This window comes from Hemicordylus capensis, chromosome 4 (genome assembly GCF_027244095.1).
Source record: "Hemicordylus capensis ecotype Gifberg chromosome 4, rHemCap1.1.pri, whole genome shotgun sequence".
In the NCBI taxonomy this organism is placed as follows: domain Eukaryota; kingdom Metazoa; phylum Chordata; class Lepidosauria; order Squamata; family Cordylidae; genus Hemicordylus; species Hemicordylus capensis.
Window position 1 is genome coordinate 288,559,500 of NC_069660.1, and position 15,751 is coordinate 288,575,250.

At 44.5% G+C, this 15,751-nt stretch overlaps 1 protein-coding gene across 1 annotated transcript; it reads left to right on the forward strand.

Moving 5' to 3' along the window:
* Positions 1-2,556: 2,556 nt before the first annotated feature.
* CTHRC1 (collagen triple helix repeat containing 1) lies at positions 2,557-13,208 on the forward strand. Its single transcript, XM_053243481.1, has 4 exons — positions 2,557-3,213; positions 9,448-9,669; positions 11,319-11,535; positions 12,794-13,208. Exons 1-4 carry the CDS (start codon positions 3,049-3,051, stop codon positions 12,934-12,936), a joined length of 747 nt encoding a protein of 248 aa, XP_053099456.1. The 5' UTR covers positions 2,557-3,048; the 3' UTR covers positions 12,937-13,208.
* The last annotated feature ends 2,543 nt before the right edge of the window (positions 13,209-15,751 follow it).

Sequence of the window (15,751 nt, forward strand, 5' to 3'; positions counted from 1 at the left end):
CCCCACTGCCCAATCACCATAGTGCTACAGGCTCCTGCACTCTCGTGAGAGCTGCCACACACACACACACACACAGAGAGAGAGAGAGAGAGAACTTATGATGACATTTTACTAGTGAAAAGAACAGGGCTGCATTTAGACAGAAAATCCCTGGAAAATGTAGCAAATTCTAATAGCATTAAATGCATTTTAATCTTGTTAGTATAATAGACAAGAACTCATGACAAGTTCTTATTACTAAGAGCTACTACTAGGGACAAACTTAAGCAGAGAATCACAGTGAAAAATCTAACAGCTGAAGTAAATCTACTGTCCATTTATGGGCCTGGATCCAAAGAACCACACAACCATTCTGTATATCCAAGGGGACTTTGAAGTTAGGTTTCTCAAACCACAGCTCTCTAGACCACAATGCAAACCACTTTTGAAATGAGGGATTTCAAAAATAGCTTGTGATCAGCATGGGAGTCTTCCATTCAAAGGGAGTGGATCAAAGGTTCCACTGGGAATTATTATTGGTAAAGCACCATTAAAGAAGTTGACAGTGTTTCATAAACAAAAATGTCACTTTGAGAGGGCTGTCTAAATATTGATAATGGGAGACGTCAACAGGACAAGGGTAACCAAGAGAGGAAAAGAGCCAGCGTGGTGTAGTGGTTAGAGTGCTGGACTAGGACCGAGGAGACCCGAGTTCAAATCCCCATTCAGCCATGAAACTAGCTGGGTGACTCTGGGCCAGTCACTTCTCTCTCAGCCTAACCTACTTCACAGGATTGTTGTGAAAGAGAAACTCAAGTATGTAGTACACCGCTCTGGGCTCCTTGGAGGAAGAGCGGGATATAAATGTAACAATAAAAATAATAATAAAAAGTGAATGCCAACAATGAAAAATCAGACCAGATCCAGTGACTTGTATCAAGTTTGTGTTTTGATTGGGGACAAAGATCGAAGGGTTAAGCTAAAGGCATACAAGTAAAACTATATTTAGTTTGACTTTTACTGTAGCCTGTGCCAAGGGTATGTGGTAAGTTAAAAAAATATATGCAGATATTTTCTTTGGAAGTTGATATAAAAATCCTACTGATTTCAATAGAGTTGAACTGCACTCTGCATAACTGTGTACAGTCATTTAGTCTAGTAGAGACCATTTTGTTTAAAACTGTGTGCATTCCACTAGTGTTTGGTAAAGCAGTATATATAGTGAGGTATTTCCCTTCTCAGTTATTCAGTATGTGCACAGTGTTTAAATATTTCTAGATGCAATATGTTAGATTCAATGGTAACTGGGCAGGCCCCAGCAAGCCTCACAAATAAGGTAAATGTGAATGATGAGATTCAATTTCCTGACAAGCAATTAAATGCCTCACCTGTGACTCAGAACCACTGACAATTGCCAGCAATTAACTGGAATAATGCCAGAGAGCTCAATAATTCATTTTTGAGTCCATCCAGGTGGAATTGGTATGTCTAGCCATCTTAACAATTATATTAGAAGTAAAGTGTGCCATCAAGTTGATTTCGACTCCTGGCGCCCACAGAGCCCTGTGGTTTTCTTTTGGTAGAATACAGGAGGGGTTTACCATTGTCTCCTCCCGTGCAGTATGAGATGATGCCTTTCAGCACCTTCCTATATCGATGCTGCCCGATATAGATTCAAACCGGCAGCCTTCTCCTTGTTAGTCAAGCATTTCCCCGCTGCAGATATCTGATTTCCAGGACTATTCAGTTCCTTTGAGGGGGCTTGCCAACAAAACAGTGAGAAATAGCTATAGTTTCTCAAAGGTGGCCAACTAGCAATCCATATTCAATGCTCTTTATTATTTTAGCTGCTGCTCGCAACATTGCATTGAAGGTACCATCTGAAGGACTGCCTCATTGCAAATGTGCTTAACTGTGTAGTCTGAGTAACAGGTGAAGCCCTACTAAACAGTCCATTGCCTTAAAGGTGAGGCAGGAAAACATGAGACAGGGCCTTTTCAATGGTGGTGCCACACTCCCTCCAGTGCCTGCTTGTCTGTGTCCCAAGTGGGCATATACAATACAAAGTAATCCCTAACTTGACCCAATTACTGCTCAGCGCTCACCTTCAGTGGGTATTGAAAGCTTGAGTTTTAGAAAAGCCTTTGCGGGGGCTTAATCTTGGATCTTCTGCTGAACTTTTTTTTTAAAAAAATCTCTGACAGATGCCAAATTTTGGAGACTATGTTGTACTTTTTAAAGAGCTTTATTTTGTCCTTCTGTACCTGGAGAACAGAAGAATACAGGTTTTATTTTTCTATAGCAAAGTGGAAGTTTGCTGCTGGGCAGTATATGATCTAAATTAATACTGGTGTAAATTCCAGCGTAGCAGCAGCCGCCTTAGGTATATTATATTATTAAACATGAGTAGCAAACTGCAGCTGGGCTAGCAGGCGCATATCTGCTCTTAAGATTCCTATTGTTAACGGTCCCCAGGGTGTGCAAACAAAGCATTCTTCACGCACTCCAGAAAGCGAGACCCGTCGCATCTGAAAACGTAAGCCGTGCATAAGGTCTTAATGAGGTTTGTGGGGTGGGGGGGCGACCCCCAGAAACCCAGAGGTGCATTTTTCAGCCTGGCCCTAATCCAAAACGATTCTAGAACCCGGCCGGGGGAAGTGCAGTTTGAGGAAGAGGATTCGTAGAGCGAGGGCGCTGCGGGTTCGCCGTGCGCCACCAAGTGGCCATTCTTTGGCATGGCGATACCACTGGAAGGATGCTGAAGTGAGTGTAATGAAACACTAAAACACACCCACTTCACCGACCCGCTGAGCCCCAACTGACCCCCCTTCTCAGTCTCCCCCCAGAATTGGGGGGGGGGAGGTGAAGAAGAGCCTTTCCTCCCCCAGCGCCGTCTGCTGGCCAGGCGGACGGACGCGCATTCCTGGCGGTCCCTTGGGAGGTCGCAGAGGCAGAGAAAGGCTCGCTTATGCGCGCGGCAGACACTGTCCAATTCATCCACGCTCCACCTCGGCTTCTTCTTCTGCTGCTGCTGCTGCTTTTGCTCCTGGGACGCCAGGCTCGCCAGCCATGCTGCTCCTCTCGCCGCCGGCCGCGCTGCCCTCTGCGCCCCCGCTTGCTTTCGCCTTCCTGCTGCTGTTGCTCCTGCTGGCGGGGACCCCACCGCCCGGGGTGTCGTCGGAGAACCCCAAAGGGAAGCAGAAGGCGCTTCGCCAAAGGGAGGTGGTGGACGTGGTGAGTGGGCGGGCGGCGGCGGCGGCGGATTCTGAAGTGAAGGGCAGGGCGGGGTGTGAGGGGAAAGCCCCCCCGCCGCGCGCTGGAGCCTCGAAGGGTGCGCGTGGCCCCAGGATCGCTGTGACTGACGGCGACGCACCCTCCCCCCCATCCCTTCTAGCGCGTTGTCTCCTTGAATAATCTACACACTGCGCAAAACGAGCTGGTCGCGGGAGAAGCCGGACTTGACCACTGCAGAGCGGGGTGCTCGCATTTTAAAATGATCGCGCCTCGCTCTCGTATTAAAAAACAAACCACCAAAAAAACCCCCACAACCCTAGCATACTGAACATTTGTGCATCCGAGAGGAATTATGCATGCCTTTTCCTGATGCTTTACTGTAGGCGGGAAACCTTTTATGTGGCGGCGGGGGGGGGAGGGGGCGGTATTCAGTAGTAGGACTACCTATCCACCTGTCTGAAGTGGCATAAATTCAGAATTCTGCCCCCCACCCCTGCAAGACTTGATTGAAAGTCTGTCTACTGTCATCCGGGCGCAGAGTTGCTCTCCGGCTGCTGGATTCCAGTGTCTTGATGGTTGGTAAGCGAAGAAGCAGGCAAGAACACCCCTGTGCAGACCCCCCCTTAAGTATCTCAGGAATTCCTCCCCCTTCATTTTACTGAAAACCCCTCCCCCCCACACACACACCTAATAACTAATGCCTTCAATCCCCAGAACATATTTCTCGCTCCCAAAAAGTGACTTTCGCTTTCCCCACCTCAAATTTAAGTGACTTGCTCCTCAAGGTGTCCTGCTGCACATATGCAGGACTGTATGTGCTCAGGGTCTTGTTTGAAATGGCAAACCTCTCCTCATCTGCTTGGCATGCCAGGAAGACATAAAGCCGACTGAGAGCCACCCTGGCATCCCTACACAGCAGCCGAGGGCCTGCTTGAAACCAGTGCAATGGTGTACACACCATCTTGCTCACCTGGCATCAAGTTTAAATCAGGTTATATGACAAGTGAGGTGAAGTACTGGTGCAGCTGGGGTGGAGTCAGCAGCTGCATCGTGTCCATTGTTCAGCCAGGAGCTCTTCATTCTTTCTGCCAAGGAAATACCCACAGCTGGAAGGCCGGGCGAGAGACAGCTGTATAATCTGCTGTGGTGTGGTGGGACTTCCTGGCAGCCGAGGATGAGTAATCTGACTGATCCACTCCGCTCTTTGTTATTACTCACTGAGTCTGGACATTCAGGGAAATGGTTAGTGGGTTTCTTCAGCATTCTTCTTCCCTGTAGCTGTTCATTTCCACCTTGGACACATCAGCAGCAGAGCTGCCCTTAGCAAGCTGTGGCCACAGTCATCATTTTCTCCTCCCCCAATCCAGTCTCCATGTGTGTGCAACGCTGAGTTGTGTGCATCTACAAAATGGTTTCCTTGAAACCAAAACTGAATGATGTAGATAGTGGCTTACTGTTTGAGAGAGAGCCAAAAGCCAAGTTTAAAATTGTTAGATCCCCCCTCCATCTGTATTGCAGATCTGCCCAGCAGAAGAGAGTAGCTGTTAATAAACAAACAAACAAGCAAACTTTGTTAGCTGACCCATAACAAACTGTTCTCTGGGTGGCTCACAACACAACATTTAAAAAATAAAAACCAACCAACACACACAAAACAAAAATTTACAATGCAAAATTTTAAAATGCAAAATACAATACAAAACATGGTTAAAATGTGAAAATAAGATCAAACAGAGCAGCATAACCTTATGTTTAACTGTGTACTATATTTTTAGCATTTAATTAAATTACTTTATTTTATAAATGTGTGTAAGGTGAAGGTAAAGTTGTGCTGTCGAGTTGGTGTCAACTCCTGGCAACCACAGAGCTCTGTAGTTTTCTTTGGTAGAATACAGGAGGGGTTTACCATTGCTCTCTCCCGTGTAGTATGAGATGATGCCTTTCACCATCTTCCTACAGTATATTGCTGCTGTCCGATATAGGTGTTTCCCATAGTGTGGGAAACATACCAGCAGGGATTCGAACCAGCAAACCCTTGCTCCCTATGCAAGTTACTTCCGTGCTGCGGCATTAGGTGGTGCTAAATATGTGTACTACCTTTCAATGTTTGCAGAGCAGAGGTTAACGTAAAAAAGTAACAATCATCACATACTGAAATACAACATTAGAAAAGATTGAATAGCACTCTTTTAAAACAGATATAAAGTTTTTAAACTTTGGAAAATAAAAATATATTAATTTGATGTCAGAAAGATATTAGAGTAGGCCCCAGGCGAGCCTTTCTGGGGAAAGAATTCCACAGCCAAAAAGGGGAGGATGGCTGGACTTGTGATAGTGATCATGAATTGTCCCCTCTGCTAAGCAAGGTCTGCCTTGGTTTGCATTTGGGTGGGAAACTACACGTGATTGCCTTAGGAAGGGTCAATAGTTCAGAAGAGCATTGCATTCAGAAGGTCCCAGGTTCAATTCCTGGCATCTCCAGGTAGGGCTGGGAAAGACTCCAGCCTGTAGCCTTGGAGAGCCTCTGCCAGTCAGTGTAGACAATACTGAGCTAGATTAACCAATTTTCTGACTCAGTACAAGGAAGCATTCTATTTTCCTAAGAAGGCAATTTTCTCTGCCTCACCTCAAATGGTGGGAGCACCCAGAGAAGCAATTCAAAAGATGACCACAATGCCTGGGAAAGTTGATGTGGAGTAGGCATTTGTTCAGATACTTGTTCCCTAAACCTTGTAGTGGCTTTAAAGGTAAGCACCAATACCCAGTGTTTCCTCTAAGGTGTGCGCATGTGTGTGCACTCATGTTTTTTGATGTCTGCTCAGTTAATTTTTGATCCCGCTCAGGTTGAATCAGGAAGGTCCCACTCTGAATGCACATGCGCGCACACTGCCTTGAGACTGCCGCCCAGAACAAAACTCATTCTGCACAAAGATGAAAAAAATTAGAGAGAACACTGACCAATACTTTAACTTTTTATCAGAAACAGACCAAAAGCCAGTGCAGCTGTTTAAGCACTGGTAAGGTGTGCTCCTAATGACCCCACCTAATGACCCCATCTAGCTGCCTAGGGGCTGTGTTTTGTACTAACTGCAGTTTCCAAAAAGAAGCAGCCCCATGTATAGTCAATGTATTGCAGCAGCCTAATCTGGAGGTTACCAGAGCATGGATAGTAACCAACAGGGCTGGTGTCAGAGATCAGCGTTATTGGGCCACTGCTGAGGGCCAGGGCTCTCAGAAAGGCCCACTTTGATCCCTGAGGCCATCTCCATGCCCATGGCCTTTGTGCAGTAGTGGTAGAGTGACACTCTTGGGGACAGCACAGGTAGGAGCGGACCTATGGGGGTAACCTTGCTGAGGGCCCCCTGAAACTTGGAAGTAGCCACAGCCATCTTTTTAGGAGGGGTTCCAGCTGTCACAACATCCTCAAGTGATAAAATCTGCTCCATGCCACTGATGCTACTTGAGCTGAACCTTAGTTTCAGGTGGATCCATGCTGAATCTGTGAGTGGCCACAGACTGCCAAACTGATCCTTTAGGAAGGGTGCAACACTGTCCAGAAGAGGCTGGACTCTACATCCCTGAACAGATAACCATTCACCAACTGTTGCTCTGTCTTGTCAGGTCTGAGCTTCAGTTTATTAGCCCTCGTCCAGGGATTACTGATGTCTGGGATTACTGATCCCAGATAGTGGCTGACATACCATGCAACACTCTGTGTGTGTTTAGTGCAACACAGATGCTGCTGCATCTTCCTAATGCAAGTTACAAAAGTGCACACTTGCAGAACTGCCAAAAATGTGCAAGGGGTTTGCACAACTCCTATATTGGGCAGCAGCAATATAGGAAGATGCTGAAAGGCAGTACCTCGTAATGTGTGGGAGAAGGCAATGGTAAACCACTCCTGTAGTCTACCAAGAAAACCACATGGCTCTGTGGTCGCCAGGAGTCGACACCTGACTTGATGGCACAACCTTAATATCTGAAAAACAAGCCTTTCCTTGGTTACTTTAGAAATCACTTCTTTAGTGACGTTTGTGTCTCTGCCACACCTGAGATTTTGCCCCGCTTTTGATTACTAGTATGCTACTTCCATCCCCCACATAATGTGTGCCCAAAGCACTTCACTTACATATAATATCTTCCTGTAATCCTTGTCGTATTATCCCTGTATTGCAAATGGGAGAGTGGGCGTGAGATAAATTGGCTTGTTTAAGGCTGCTTAGTGGGCTTGTGAAAAGCAAGGCTTAGTTAAAAATGGGGACTTCCTGATTTGAGAAGCAAGATCAAGCCGACTGGTTCTGTGTCCAACAGAAGCTGGCTGTGTAAACTGCAGACTGGCTGGATCTTGTGGTAATTACAAACCTACCTCTTTCCCCACTCGAAGTAATATTTCAAGTTTAAACAACGTATATAATTAGGGATGTGCACAGAACCGGGCTGGGGTGGCTTGAGGGGGTGGGGGGTGCCACTTTAAGGATGGGGGAGGGTGCACTTACCCCTTCCCCCGCTGGTGCTCATCCTATATAATAAAAGCCTAGACCGTGATCCCGTGTGCCCGTGTCTTTTTGGGCCGTTCTGGGCATGTGCGGAGCGCATGCGCAGATCGGCCCAAAAAGATGCGGGCGGCCATGTTGGACCAGGCCGCCAGAGAAGAGGAGTGCGGGCCGAGGTGGCCGCCGCCACAGCAAGACCAGGAGGAGCAGAAGCGGTGGGTGGAGAGTGCGGCCGAGGAGGCGGCGGAGCCGCGGCCTTGGCCAAAGGTGGTGGGCCGAGGAGTGCGGGCCGAGGTGGGGGTGGCTGCGGCGGGGCGACTAGCCCCGATGGCGGTGGCGGCCGCCACGGCAAAAAAGCCGGGAGGAGCAGAAGCGGCGGGCGGAGAGTGCGGCCGAGGAGTGCGCCCAAGGCGGGTGAGGTGGCAGCTGGCAACCCCCCCACACTAGAGCCCGTTATTACAACGGGCTAACACATACTAGTTTTCCATAAAAGCCTTCGGGGCGGCAGTGTACCTCCCTGTGGCCCCTCCCCCCTCTTCGGCCAGAAGTACCAGGTGTGTGTGCGCCCATCTGACGTGCACGGATGTGCGATGTGCGCACCCTCACCTGGTACTTCTGGCCGAAGAGGGGGAAGGGGCGGCAGGGAGGTACACTGCCACGTCAAAGGCTTTTATGGAAAATGATCACCGGTGGTGGAAAAGTGCCCTTAAAGTGGCACCTCTCCCAGCTTCGTAACCTCCCCCCCCCCCCGGTATTTGATCCTGTTCGGAGGCCCATAAAAGGGCCTCCAAACAGGGTTGTGCACATCCCTAGCTATAATATGATGCATACCAAATGAACACTTAAGCTATATATATATATCTCAGAGGAAGTGAGCATGGGTTTTTTAAATCTTTTAAATATAATATATAAAATATATTTTATTTTTATATAATATAAATTTATATAATTTATATTATAATTTACAATTATATAATTTATATTATAATATATACACTATATTATAATATCAATATAATAATTTTATTTTATATAAAATATATTTTATTTTTAAATATGCACCTATAAAATTTTAAAGGGAAAAAAGCCAAAGCCAAAAGAAGCTAAAACTGTGGTGGGAGGGGGAGCAAAAATTAGCATTTGATTCAGAGCTAGGTACATATGCCATTAGAGGAGCAAAGCTGGGGAAAGCATAACTTGCTCCATAGCAGAAAAACTCATACTAGTTCTTCTAGGGAGTTACACAGGGTTGCTGTCTGACCTGGAAACATTTATAGGGGTTAGGGCAGGCCTGCTCAACTTTGCCCCCCCCCAGCTGATTTTGGACAACTCCCACAATCCCCAGTCACAGTGGCCAATAGCGAGGCATTATGGGAGTTGTAGGCCCACATCTGCAGGAGGACTGAAGTTGGGCAGCCCTGAGTTAGGGAAATTTCACCCAAGTTGCTCTGGCTTATTGACTGAAAGTGGTTCTCAGCTTGTGTGATAGTTCCTCTTTTGGCCAGAGCTGAGTGATCTCACACACAGGTTGAATCTCTGCCTAATTTACAGTTCAGGATCTGCTGCAGGCCTGAAGCCGGACACCTTGTTCCAATAGGCCGTCACATAATAAAGAGTGTCCATCTCCTGGAACAAATTGTAGCCTTTACTTTTCCTTAGTTTGTGTTGTGTTAGGAAGTAGACCAAAGTGTTCTCCTCCCTTCTCGCCCCTCCCCCACCAATACATGATTTTGCTTTTCAGTATAATGGGATGTGTTTGCAAGGACCTAATGGTGTTCCTGGAAGGGATGGAAATCCTGGAGTCAATGGCATCCCTGGAACCCCTGGTATCCCTGGCAGAGATGGGTTTAAAGGAGAAAAAGGCGAATGTGTGCGAGAAAGCTTTGAGGAGTCCTGGACACCCAACTATAAACAGTGTTCCTGGAGTGCTCTGAACTATGGCATAGACCTTGGAAAAATTGCAGTAAGCAAGCACTATTATACTATATAACATAACCACATGCTTCAAATGTACTCAAGATGGATAAGGTTAAAAAGGTGTGGTGAGAAATACTGCTTTGGCTTGGTCACTCCTCTCCTAGATGCCAGCTGCTCACACAGGCAGCAAAAAAATGTTATGTTGGCATACCACTGGGACCTCTCAAAAATAGATGATAAAAATACTGTAAATCCTTAGTAAGCCTTAGGTAGCTGGATTTAACATTTTTTTAAAACCTAGAGCATTCCAACACAGAGAGAGAGGCTGGCTGGAATTAAAGGAAGCCAATTTTCTGTCTTTGCAAACCCTATATGGAAAACATTTGAAATGAAACTGGTGCCCATTTCAGCAACTAATGCCATTATGTCAATGAATGATTCTTAAGTAAATATATTACTTTTATTATAAGACTGCCAGCCAGTTGTTCTGGTCTGAGAATTATTCATCACCTAATGAAAACTGCTTTTTGGCAAGGGGGAAGTACTTTCATCTCAGTCTTAGACCCTGTATGATTTTAACTAAAACGATGTCTGATCATGATTAAGTAAGAACAAAAAGCCTACAGTGAACATTGTTTGGGGAGGGGATCCACCATCCAAAGTAAGGCAATACTTTTATTGGCACCAACTAAAGTCATAACTAGGGTTGCCAACATTCCATTGTCAGAATAAGGGACATGAGAAAAGGAATATGTGGGGGTAATCAGGAGCCTGAGTAGCAAGGCTGTCTGTGTTTTAACCACTTTCAATTTAAACTAGTTACAACTTAGATTGCTTCTCCTCTGCTTATTGATGTAACCATGATTAGCTGAGCTCACTGTGACATAATTTTGTTTTCTATTAAGAGAAGCATTGTTAGCCAGGTTTCACACATGAGCACTATCCAGTAATAATCACTTGCATGATTTTCTTGATCCTGATTGATACCTGAACGAACAGCCTTACAGAACTTCTCAACTACTGTACCAGTGCAGCTGGGAAGCAGCAATTTATAAACACCCTCTTCTTCTCCATAAAGCCCTCTGTGCCACTTGAAATTATGTCCCTGAAGGTCATGAAGCCCTTGGAGACACATTTTTAGGAGGCACAGAGGGCTCCCTAAGGAAGGGAAGGACATTAAAAAAAATTGATACACTGGTGCTGTTAGTTGGAAAGTTCTGTTAGGCTGCTCTTTCATTGTACTGGTGCATCCTTGCTTTGTTTGCCAGCCACTTTCCAAACAGTAGAGATATAAACCCTTTCCTCTCATCATTTAAAAGTTCTGTGTGGTACTGGATCTTTTGAAAGAGTTCCATATGTCTTGGCTTTCCAACCATCACAGAATGGCAAATACATTTCTGGAATGATTGCTGTGCCTCTGGCAGCGTATATGTGCCTTTTGAGTACCACATGCATGCATATTTTCTTGAGGTCATAGGAAAAAGTCACCAAGCAGTAGGAAGAAAATGATTGTGTGAGTTTACTATAAGATACTGGATATGAACTCTGCCCCCTTGAGATTCACCTCAGAAGTTTGTGGCATGAAACAGTTGAGAACTATGTGGAGGTTGTGGGGGGAACCTATAAAAATTATCAGATTTTTAACACAACTAAATATAAATTGAGTATACTCAATGCAGCACTTCTTATTTTTAGGAATGCACATTCACAAAGATGCGCACTAACAGTGCTTTGAGAGTCCTCTTCAGTGGATCACTTCGCCTCAAATGCAAAAATGCTTGTTGTCAGCGTTGGTATTTTACATTTAATGGAGCTGAATGCTCTGGGCCACTTCCTATTGAAGCTATAATTTATTTAGATCAAGGAAGTCCAGAATTCAATTCTACCATTAACATACACCGTACTTCCTCAGGTATGTATAAAGACCATCTAGTGAGGCCACTGAAAATTTAACAATAAAGGTCCTGGTCACCTGCAGCTAATGAGTACAAATGACTTGGGACATCCCTGTTTTTCTTTTCTGTGGTAAACTAATGACTCTAAGATGGGATGAGTGATGAAAAAAGTAGCTGACAAGAAAGTTACTCGAAGTAGTTCCATTGAAATAAAAAGGCTAAGTTGGGCATTGCCTAACTTGTTTTAATTTCAATGAGTCTTTTCCTCCTATTAGCCAGTGTCTTTTAGTTCTATCCTGACACAGAAACATAGAAGGAGAAAGCCTCTAAACCTCCTTGGGTTTCTAATAGAACACCTTCTCAGGGAATGTTGGTTTTGGTTACTAACAGCTATGATTAGCTGATAAAGACTGTTTAAATTGAATAGTTCTCCTTGTGAGTTCAGAATAAAGTCATAAATTTTAGCTTTCTATGTAAAGTATCTTTTAAAAAATACTATCTGACATGATGTGCAGCCTACCAGTGCTAAGTTTTGCCCCAAGGCTGCCATGCATTTGTAAACAGCCCTATTAGCTGTGGTTGCAAGCAGCACTTTTGCAGTTTTCCTCTTTTGCTGCTATTGGGCGGGGTGGGGTGGGGCGCAGGGAGAAACTGTAGATGAACTGCCTGTGCAGTCATTGGTGCTGAACAGTATTGGGACTGCTCATGAGTGCACAGCAAGCCAGGGCCAGATCATTACAGCACCATGTTAGTGGCTGCCTATCATGTCAGCCACATAACAAGGGAGAACTTGTGCAGGGGAAGAGATACAGGAATGATGACAGCCTGTTTTTCTCTTGCCGCTTTTCTCTCCCCCTTGTTAGTTCCTTATCCATTGGTCCAGGAGAGCTTGGGGAGGCCAGTGGTTTTAGCCTCTTCAGCAGCCTAGTGAGAAATTTGTTGGGAGGGAGGGGACAAGGTGGAGATTCCCTTCAGTTGCTTGCTTCCCTTCAGTCACCAAACCTTAGGTGGCAGAAGCTCTGGTAAGTTTTATTTGCTGATTGCTGTCTGGAGTGAGCAGGCTGGCAATATATGTATGTATGCACCAATCAGCATGTAGCAGTGGAAGATCATTCTGGTTCCCTTTGTTTTTGGACAAAAACTGGGGATCTCTACCATGAGCAAAGATCTTCTCCAATGCTACTCAATCCCATTTCCCATCCTTTTCATCCCTATGCTTAATTTGGGGTTTGAGAAGAGATTTGATAAACCAAGATATATTTTGTTTTTAAACAGTGGAAGGATTATGTGAAGGGATCCATGCTGGATTGGTGGATGTTGCTATTTGGGTTGGAACTTGCTCAGATTACCCAAGAGGAGATGCTTCAACTGGATGGAATTCAGTCTCTCGCATCATTATAGAAGAGTTGCCTAAGTGAAGTATTCTTTCAACAACAGCCCCCCTTATATAACCCTCTTCCTTGAAATCCAGTTTTCTAGATAGAGAAGCAAGCACTTGGCTGCAACGCACAAACTTGTGTATAGAAACAGTTTGCAGTTGATTTTTCTACTTTTAAATATATACACAAGCACATAGCATGTTTTCTACAATGTTTTAAAAAATCCAGAATTCTGTTTTGGAATCTAAGTACTATTTTTGTGCACATTCTAGATAGTTTTTACATGTGTTAATAAAAATCTTTTATAAGTAGCCAAAGTAAAGAAATCTTATTAACAAACATTTAGCCTTGTTCAAGCATTTACCTACCATTACCACCCAAAAAGTGTTTTACTTTCATCCACCTTCTACTGAACCACCCTTTCCGATTATGAAAACAATATTAGAACAAACTGTGTATTGTAAGACAAAACTGATGCAAATTATTGCAACTTTAAGATAGGTGAATTATTAATTATTTTCAGTCTTGGGAAAGATGATGGATACAAGGCTCTGATGCACACATAACTAAGAACTCTTTTGCCTGCAAGGGCTTCCCCAAACATTTAGTGGACAAGGTAAGTCTATATGGTCACTCGTTTTAAAGCCTATATTTCAGTGATTTTCTGTGGAAGACAGCTTATCTATTCGCCAGATAAATAAAATAAAAGTAGTTCTATTCACACTTGTATGGAAGTCTCAGACTCAGTAGAACTTGTTTTTGAGTAAAGATGCAAAGGATCAGCATTAGTTCCCGGTTTTTTGATTGCTTCTGGAGGAACAGCTACGGGACTGACACCATCAGCGATTCCTCTTCCTTGACATCCACCCATTCCCCACCCAGTAGCAACAGGCTCATTCTTAGCAATTTGTTTTAGGGATTCTGGTTGATGGGAGCCAGCAGATGCCTAAACCAATTGCTGATTTTTGAGTGGGCAGAATTTCAGGCTACCCAGAAACTTAGCGATATACCCTTTATATTTCAAAAGCTGTAAGGAAAACCCACTTTCTAGAATTATGCAAATATCAACATAAGAACATAAGAACAGCCCTGCTGGATCAGGCCCAAGGCCCATCTAGTCCAGCATCCTGTTTCGCACGTCCTGTGGCAGAGAGTTCCACAAGTGAATCACACGTTGTGTGAAAAAGTACTTCCATTTGTTGGTCCTAGACCTCCTGGCAATCAATTTCATGGAGTGACCCCTGGTTCTAGTGTTGTGTGAGAGGGAAAAGAATCTCTCTTTCTCCACACCATGCATGATTTTATAGACCTCTATCATGTCTCCCTGCAGTCGTCTTTTTTCTAAACTGAAAAGTCCCAGGTGTTGTAGTCTTGCCTCATAAGAAAGGTGCTCTAGGCCCCTGATCATCTTGGTTGCCCTCTTCTGTACCTTCTCCAGTTCAACAATGTCCTTTTTAAGATGTGGTAACCAGTTCAGTTATTTAAAAATATGTAAAGTTGGTATCTGTGAAACACGTGGGACTTCAGCCCTTTAGTGCCTTGCCCTCTGGTCACCTCATCTTGCAGTGTGTTGACACTGAGTTGGATCAGAACTTCATATGCAGCACCAAACCATAGTATGAATGTGCAGATTTAGCTCTGTGCTCCCCGCGCTCTAGTTTCCGATTTAGCTGGAAACCAAACTTTTCCATTTACAGTTGGCTCTTGTTATCCATGGTGCTGCCCCCATCGCTTTGTTTATATGCAGCTGAAAAATATATATGAAGAATTCGCCTATCCACAGTTCCTGGCTGGCTGGCAATGACCACATAGGTCATTTCCAGTCACTATTTTACTGAATGGATCCATTTTGTGGCTTTTGTAAACACACACTCCCTGCTGTGATTTTTCAGAGAGAATTGGCAGAATTTGGAGGCATTGCTGGACAGCTTGAGACCTACAGAGCATGGCGATTGATTGATTAAGTGCCGTCAAGTCGGTGACAACTCTTAGTGACCACATAGATAGGTTCTCTCCAGGATAATCTGTCTTCAACTTGGCCTTTAAGGTCTCTCAGTGGTGCATTTATTGGTGGTGTAATCGAGTCCATCCACCTTGCTGCTGGTCATCCTCTTCTTCTCTTGCCTTCAACTTTTTCCAGCATTACGGACTTATCAAGGGAGCTGGGTCTTTGCATAATGTGTCCAAAGTATGATAGTTTGAGCCTGGTTATTTGTGCCTCGAGTGAAAATTCTGGATTGATTTGTTCTAGGATCCATTTGTTTGTTTTCCTGGCTGTCCATGGTATCATCAAAAGTCTTCTCTAGCACCAAAGTTCAAAAGTGTCAATGCTTTTTCTATCTTGTTCCTTCAAAGTCCAGCTTTTGCATCTATAGAGCGTCATGGAAAAAAACATTGTCTGAACGATTCTAATCTTTGTAGGTGTAGACATGTCACAGCATCTAAATATCCTTTCCAAGGCCTTCATTGCACCCTACCAAGTGCTAGTCTGCGGTGTATTTCTTGACTGCTGGATCCTTTACTGTTGATGGTCGATCCTAGAAGGCAGAAGCTATCTACCACTTCAATGTCTTCATTATCAATTCTGAGGCTGGTTGCTGTACCTGTTGTCATCAGTTTAGTCTTCTTTACATTTAGTCGTAGTCCCATCTTTTCACTGTGCTCCTTGACTTTCATTACTAGAGCTTGCAGATCATTCGCATTCTCAGCTATCAGAGCATATCATCAGAGTAGCGCAGGTTATTGATGTTTCTTCCTCCAGCTTTAAAACCACGCTCATCTTCTTCTAATCCAGCTTCTCTCAGTATATGTTCAGCATATAAATTGAATAAATAAGGAGAAAGTAGACAGCCTT